The sequence below is a fragment of the Idiotropiscis lumnitzeri genome, chromosome 18, assembly GCF_059441095.1.
Source record: "Idiotropiscis lumnitzeri isolate Australia: NSW breed Sydney's pygmy pipehorse chromosome 18, RoL_Ilum_1.0, whole genome shotgun sequence".
In the NCBI taxonomy this organism is placed as follows: Eukaryota; Metazoa; Chordata; class Actinopteri; order Syngnathiformes; family Syngnathidae; genus Idiotropiscis; species Idiotropiscis lumnitzeri.
The window spans coordinates 7,365,070-7,373,241 of NC_142408.1; the positions used below are offsets into that span (position 1 = coordinate 7,365,070).

At 41.7% G+C, this 8,172-nt stretch overlaps 1 protein-coding gene across 4 annotated transcripts in view; it reads left to right on the forward strand.

The window, feature by feature from the left end:
- garnl3 (GTPase activating Rap/RanGAP domain like 3) overlaps positions 1-7,875 on the forward strand; it is a 29,422-nt gene extending 21,547 nt beyond the window's left edge. For all 4 annotated transcript variants that reach the window (XM_088281957.1, XM_088281958.1, XM_088281959.1 and 1 more), the window contains 8 exons: positions 87-153; positions 441-548; positions 1,106-1,224; positions 1,841-1,976; positions 2,669-2,728; positions 3,865-4,098; positions 4,358-4,481; positions 5,376-7,875. In XM_088281957.1, coding sequence (XP_088138083.1) covers positions 87-153; positions 441-548; positions 1,106-1,224; positions 1,841-1,976; positions 2,669-2,728; positions 3,865-4,098; positions 4,358-4,481; positions 5,376-5,532 — 1,005 coding nt within the window. In that variant the 3' untranslated portion in view covers positions 5,533-7,875. The remainder of the gene's footprint in view (positions 1-86; positions 154-440; positions 549-1,105; positions 1,225-1,840; positions 1,977-2,668; positions 2,729-3,864; positions 4,099-4,357; positions 4,482-5,375) is intronic.
- Positions 7,876-8,172: the final 297 nt, after the last annotated feature.

Genomic DNA, 8,172 nt, shown 5'->3' on the forward strand with positions numbered 1-8,172 from the left:
AACACCAAAATATTAAACCAAAAACAGTAAATGTTGAAAAGTCCGCTACCTTAATGTGAAATTGCACTTTTCCTCTCTGTCCGCAGGTCAATTTTGTGGCGGCTATCGACGTGTACGAGGATGGCGAAGCCGGTCTGCTGTTGTGTTACAATTGTGGGTACACAAACACGAACCTAACTTTCTCTACGTAATCAAAATCTGAACACCACCACAACTGCATATGTATAGAAAACATTTGTACCAGCGTGCTTTTCTTCCGCACACATAAGACAAGTCTGCACACCCGTAGAACGCCTCTCTCTTCCTAGTCATGTTTTTCAACTACAAGTGCCATCCTTAGCCCGCTAGTACACAATTCGATGTTTTTATGGTCACTTTTTTTTCCACCTTTTTTTTTTTACCATCCAACAATTCTCATTCCTAATTCCTTCATTTGACAGATATTTGCTCGTACAAGAAAGTGTGTCCGTTCAACGGCTCCACGCCCATGATTCAGTCCAACGCGTCCGACTTCCACTTCAGCTGGAACCAGATGCCCAACGCTATCGGTACGTTGCCATGGCAATGCCACACACGCTTGCGGTCACCATGGAGCGCCATGCCATATGCGGCGCTCGTGCACTCGTTAGCGGCACCTTTCAAGTTTGTGCGCGCGTGTGCGTGTGTGCACGTCCACTTTTCACACAAAAACACACCACACAGATATTGACATTCAAGCAACTGCCTTCTTGTCTGTATTATATTCTAGCAACAATGTGGACGTAATGAGTATTTCATACTCCAGTTCAGTAGGGGGCAGCATATTACCGTGTAATTGGCGCAGCCGACCTAGTAAGAATTGCTTTCAAGATGTGGGATCAATACTGTCGCTGTAACTTGTTGTGTGACGACACCAACATGTCACCAAGATATTGGTGAGTAGGCGGAAAAAGCAGCATTGAAGAGGATTTGACATAACGTGATCTCTTTGCTGCCAACTAATGGTGGACAGTGGAATTACATCCAAAATAATTGAGAGGCAGAACCAACTGTGAAGGGGGACGGTATCACTTTATATGGTGTAGCATCATCTTTGCGCTGGTGGTTTTTTTTTTTTTCTCTGCAGTGTGCGCCTTCCCATACATCCTGGCTTTCACCACAGACTCCATTGAGATTCGTCTGGTGGTCAACGGCAACCTGGTGTACACGGCGGTGGTCCCGGAACTGCAGCTTGCATCTTCACGAGTCAGTACTGTATGTTTTGACGAGTATTTCTCCGATGGAGTATTTGCTTCGTTTCTTTTGTCCTGACAGCAAAACTCAATGTTGCATTAATTATAAGCTGGAGCTGTCCAGGTGCTGAAGTAGCAAAGCAACCGCAGACCTTCATATTGCTATACACATGTTTAACTGTACGCACGTTGAGGTCTGCAGTTCTTTGGATGTCATTTTGGGTTCTTGGATGAGTCGCCATTGCACTTTTAGAGTCATTTTGGTTGGCTGACCACTCCTGGGAAGGTTCTCCGATATTCCCAATTTTCTCTATTTTTTGAATCACGATGCCGATGGTTCACTGCAGTCCCACAACCTTTAAAATGTCTTTGCAAGATCAGTCAGAAACGAGTAAGCGGGCAAATACCTTTTCACAGCATCGTTTGCCTCTCCTCGCTGAAGGAAGACTCCTTTCAGCATTAGCGCAAAACGCTGCCTCAGCTCACTCATTTCACTCCGTTTTTACGAGCCCCCTGGGAAACGCCGTGGCGGTCCATCTGCATGGTTACCGAGCAAAAACAACACTCTCTTATTTCATATACACAAGTGCTGCAAATTAAAGTCTTGTCTCCGATCCAAACCTTCACAGTCGGACATCTACTTTGTGTCGTCGGCGCCTGTGAGCTCGGCCTCCAACTGCAGTTCCAGAGACACCAGCTCGCACAGTTCTCCGCAGACGCCCACCGGCTACGAGATGCCTGTTTTCCCCTCGCCCCTCGGGGACGGTAAGCCAACTCGACTAACCAATCACAGGGAAAGTGTTTTCCGTATCAAATTAGGAGCGCAAAGCGTATTCATATTTGGAATATTAATGGGGAAACGGCCCGTTCAATATTATGGACAAAAGAAAACTGTTTGGAAAAGGGCGTTTTGCAGCTTTCCAACCCAAAAGGCCATCATTTTCTAAAACAAATTTCACCCTGAAAGTTGTCTCTTCTCATGAGCCAGCATATTCCCCCCCCCAAAAAATATTCCTCAAAGTGTACTTTTCTTCATGCACTGACAGTTTCACTTTTCATTCGAATTTGAATCCTCTTGAATCTTTCTATTTAAATTATGCTGTGTAATGGCGGCCATGTGACGCAGCATGTAGTTCACTCCCCACATGGGTTAATTTGGTACGCTCCGTTCCAGGTAACAATCACGAGGCGGTTCAGTGTTTGGATTTGTGAATTATAATGTCAACAACTGTTTTTTTTTTTCTATTCATATGAAATGTATTACCTAACAGCTGCTGCCATGTTAGTCAGAAGCTGCATTCAGTGGCGTGCCTCGACTTTCGCATCCATGCAATTTCTTCCCTTTCTTGCAACTGTTTTTCCCATTTTGTTTAATATGGAAAATGTGTTAACCTCCTTAATGTTGTGTTTGCTTGTGTGTGTGTGTCTGTGTGCCCCTCTTTTGGTCCCCGGTTCAGATTCTATACGGATCCCCTACGGTACCAAGCTTTCGCTCTACACGTCTAAGGACGCAGAAGGTATCGTGAACGATGTCGCTGGAATGTTAAGTGAACGTCATGTCTTTTCTTGCCGCTCGCTTTGACCTTACCCCCAGTTTAAAGCCCTATTTGAAACCCTAACCTTTGATTAAAGGCCTACTTTAAAACCGGAACCCTTTTTGAAACCCTACTTTGAAACCTTAACCTTGCAGTCTGAAACCCTAATCGTTCCTATAGCACAAGTTTGACACCCTCGTCTTAATCCATCATTTGAAACCCTAAATTAATTCTCGAAACCCCAAGTTTGTGAGAATTCCCGAAGCCAATCCTGAAATGTTTCATTTGAGGATGGGAGGGGGTGAAAAGCGGCAACAACCAAGCTCCAAATGAAGGAGTAGTTCATGCCTGAAAGCAGATGAGGCCACCATAGAGGAGGGAGGAAGGGGTGAAGGACGTGATTTACAGATTGCACTGTCGCCATGGAGACTTTTGTCCGTCCAAGTCCGAATAACGGCGCCACTAAAATGGAGGAGGAAGTGGGTGGAGTGGGGGGGGGGTGAATTATTGGGGAGCGTTGTGGAGCTCATTGGGTGAGGTGTGGAGGTCATGTGATGTCACTGCAGCAATTAGCGCTAAAAGCTCCCATAAAAAATCCCACTTGATTGGCCAGCCTGACGCACTCATGGCGGCAAATATTGCCAGATGACTGATCCGAATAACCTGCATGGCGCTTGCTGACATTTTAATAGGATGGCTCTTGATAGTGGCAACAGTGCCCCCCAGTGGTCATGTGAACTACTGCCCAAGTAGTGTTTGGGTCACGCTCCGAAGAAGCAAAATGTGGGAAGTTATAAAATTCTGCAACTCGTACCAGAAACATTTCACAACAGCTGGAGCTGTGAAATATAATTTTCTTACATTCAGATTTTAATGTCAAAACATGTCATGTCATATTGACTTAATTTTTGTCGGATGTTATTCTTACTATATTGCGACTTAACACGATAATGTGATTTTTTTTCCCCCTCCGAACATTACAACAACAAGGTTGCCAGTTGTCAACCAAAAGAAAGCTAAGCGCGCCTTTTCCGTCCGAAATGTCAAATTATTTATTTATTTTTTCTGAGCATGGTGTCATTGTCTGACTATTTGCTAACGTGTGGCTTCCCTCCCAGGCGAGTCGGCGTCCAAGCAGATCTTCAAGATCCCTTTGTGCAATCTGGTGGGCCGCAGCATCGAGAGACCCCTCAAGTCGCCGCTGGTCAACAAGGTGCTGACTGGCCAGACCGCCACACCCGCTGCGGTGGTCTGTGCCGCTCCCCTAGTCTCGGCTACGCACTCGTCGTCCCTGTCGCTGTCGCGCATGGAAATCAAAGAGATAGCCAGCCGCACGCGCAAGGAACTGCTCGGTAAATGTCATTTGTCCTTCTTTCATTCATATTGTTGATATTTATTTATTTTTTTCATTTATTATTGACAAGGAATCAATCCACTAATTCTTTTCGTTGCATAATAATGTATATTTACATACATATAATTGTGGTATTTACAATAAAGCCACTTAATGAGATAAATTAATTCCCCAAAAGAAAGGAACATGCAGTGCAAGGGATGCTCGCTAAAATAACAAACTAAAAAAAAATTTTAAAAATATATATTTTTTAACAGGCCTGACGGAAGAACCGAGCAGTAAATCAGACGGCAGCGCGTCCAAAGTGAGGAAAGCGAGCAAGAAGAACACAGCACCGGAGGAGCCTAGAGCCCGAGCGCTAACGTCCACCAACAGCGACAGGTCAGACGCCGTTGCCATGACGTCACGACACAAAAATATTGTACGTTGGGAAAAAGACAAAGTGTTCCCTTGCTACGCAACTACAAAACAAGTCCTTCCATGTCATTTGTTGCTCGTGGCAAAGTTAGTGTTCAAGGGTGTGGAATTTATGTAAAAAAAATATTCGGGGTCTTTTCACAACGTCACAAAGTATAATTATTTTTTCTGGCCACTAGATGGTGTCATTACACAATTTTTTTCGTAAAGATTTGAATGTATCATATCCGTAGGAAATGCTGCTGGGGTTATGTAGCATACACAAGGTAACTCAATGTGCTTCACATTAAAGGACAAAATTTGAAAGCAGTCACAAACAAAATAGTTAAAGACATTTAAAAGCAATGGGAAGAAATAAAAAGTGGCTTACTAAAATTTATTAAGCATGTACTGAGCAAAAATAAATAAATAAAATTGCTATGAATGACCTTAATCATAAGAAAGGGAAAAAGAGCAATGTATTCAAGATTAGGATTTAAAAGCAATTGCTTTATTGGCATGTTTTGAATAAACCTGTCCAACTTCCAGCACGTTGGCATTTCTCTCACTCAAAAATGACGTGACAAGCAATGAGTCTCCACGAAATCTTTACATGCTAACTCAAAAACTGTGCTGATCTTAAATCCAAAGCCATGCAATGCTGCCATCTACTGGCGTCTATGCATCATTACAGTTACGAAGAAGTTGGAATTTTGCCGTTAAACTGGGTGATACGCTCTTTCACACCCACTTGTTGAAGAAATGTATTTGAACAAATCAGTGACAGGAAATGGTTAGATTCCAGTAGGCAAATACAAAAATGTTTAACATCCATGCAAGAAAACGAAGAAGCTCCCCGTATATTTTCTCTCTGGTCAGGTTGGACTCTGACGCCTGCGACGCCGACTTGGACACGTCAAGCATTTTGGAGGCTGAACCGGAGACATCAATGCTTCGGGCCGACAGTCCGCCGCCGCTCGCCAGCGCCTTCGCCCTCGCCGCGTCCTTTGAGGAAGATGTCCTCGACCTCAAGTGAAGACAATCCCGCTGTGCACTTCTCTCAACCACTCCTGTACCTTTTTATACCTCTCACAAAAAAAAAAACCTGGCTTTTTGGTGAAATTCCAGGATGTCGAAGATGCACTTTTTAAAAGTAGTTTTCCTTAGAGCCTCTTCTCACTCTCTGGCTGTCAAGAGATGATCAGTCATTGTAAGAATATGAGACAAAACATGCTTTCTTCAAGCAGTTTGTCAATTCCAGTTGAAGTAAAACTGACACACACGCAAAAAAAAAAAAAAAACGTAAGCAAACATTGTCTATTTCAACATCAAAATGTTCAACCAAATTGTATCAATATAAATAAAAACATAGATACCACCTAATAAAAAATCGATATTATATCATTTTGTCTAAGTCATGTAATGTAAAACATCACAGACGCGCTAATAGAAATTAGCATCAATGTCACAGTCATTCTAAACCTTTAAACTACTAATTCTTAACATGTGAAGCAACTCATAAAAAAACAGGACATAAAACAATACTCATAAGCACTTATTCGCTTTAAATGAAGTTATAATATTACAAAACAGCCACAAATTCGATTAGCACATTGCTAACATGTCTTGTAAAACACTTTAGAGGGGCTAAATTAGCATAGACGTTACTGAAATTAAAAATCTTCCAACTGCTTCTGTAACCACACTAAGAGCACCAACACATACAAGCAAAAAGTACTCGAGCATTCAACGACTAGATTCAAGTTTATAAAAGGTCAAAGTTCACCAGCAAAGGATATAATGCATTGATCCTGAAATTTCACCTGAAAGCTCGATATCCCAAATTTTCTGTGAGGAGTGTATAAGCTTTTTGGGGTTTTGCTTGCTGAGCTTTTAATATTTTGTTTCCCCCTATATTTAGTTGTTTTTTTTTATAGTTTTTTTTTTGCGTCCCTTCTGTCTGCCTTCTTTCAAGATGGCTGCCGTGTCAAACGGATCTGTCAGTGTGTGCGTGTTCCTAATCAAGCGTTTCCAGTGACTACTGAAAAGTTTCAAATGTAAAAAACAAAACAAAACTGAGTCACGTTAATCCCAAATATGATCAAATTAAATGTCGTATCATAAAATGGGATTATTATTTACCGAAAAAAAGTCGTACAAAACGCTTGTAGAAGTCTGTTAATACACAAAGTGGCGCGATGTCTGGGATGCATATTTATAGATGTATAATATCAAAATAAATCTATTTTATTTTCTTCTTTAGTAAAAACAAAAAAGGGTACGATGTTGCGAGCGCTTTTCTCTGTCTGATTCCCCTTTTATTGAGTGCAAACAGGTTCAAAACAGGGCTGGAGGTCTTTCACAAGTGCCATTTCCCAGCAGCCAGCGCGGAACTGCGTCACCTCCTTCTGGGGTTGGCGGTAGCAGCCATGATTGTAGTCCTTTTCCAGGTAAACAGATTCTAAATTAGTTACAAGGAATACACACGAGAGGTTCTCTCTATAACATCTCCGAAAGAAATAAAAAAAAAATACAGCGAACCCCTGTTTAACGCACGTTCCAGATCTGATAGCTTTATGCTAACGTCATTAGCCTAGTAGCATGATTGCCAGAATGTTTTCAGGAAACAAGGAAAAAACACAACTAATTCAACAAACAAAAATAGTCCAGTTTATAGCCTTTATAGGTCAAAGTTAAAAACTAAATATGTAAATATCTCAAAAACCTGATATGATTTTTTTTTTAATCCGCGTCAGAAATGCATTTTCAAACATGCTTAAAAATCGGTGCAATGCAACGTGGGTGTCAACAAAGAACTGCGATATAGCAAGGGGATCACTGTATTTATTCACAAATTCTTTTTTATTTTTTTCAAAATTCAAAATCCTCCATTTTAAACAGTTGCTCACCGTCGCCTCCTGAGGTCTCGGGTGGTATTGCGCGTGTTTACATTGAGCCAAATGTGTTTTACTGTTCACTTTGCAGTTAAAAAAAACAGCAAACACTAATTAAATTCACAATCTAAAGTTCGCTTTTTAAGGACCGTTCCCCAAAGCAGCCTTCATATAACTTGCATGACCTCTTCACTTCCTCACACCAGGAAACGTTAACACACGCGCACACACACGCAAACACGCACACAAACAAATGTTATGAAATGTTTACAAAGGTCCTCCACTCTCATGTTTGTTATGACGGCCGGGTTGCCGTTTATTGCCCGTTTGGTTTCCTTCGTCTACCTCCCCTTGGCTCTTTTGTTTTGTTGTTATTTTTGTTGTTGCTGTTGTTGTTGTTTGGACTGTTGCTGAACCTCTCTGTGCTATCCAATGAAAGACAATTCACACACCACACACACACATGCACACACACACACACACGCACACGCCACAAACATGCACGCAATGGAAAGTTCTTCGAGCATTTATTCCACATTATTTACATTAACTAGTCCATCCACTAGTAAAATGTATTACCCTAGTATATGATAACTAGTACAATTTTATGTCACTAGTAGAACTGGTCTGTCAACTGATATACGGTGTCGCCTCACTAGTAACATTGGGTTGCGCTACTAGTGCCAAGTTGTGGGGACAAAGCTTGAACTAGTTACTAGTACATGAACCTTCAGGTGGATATCAAGGATTTTTTTTTGTCAATTTTAAATTCTAGAGTATAT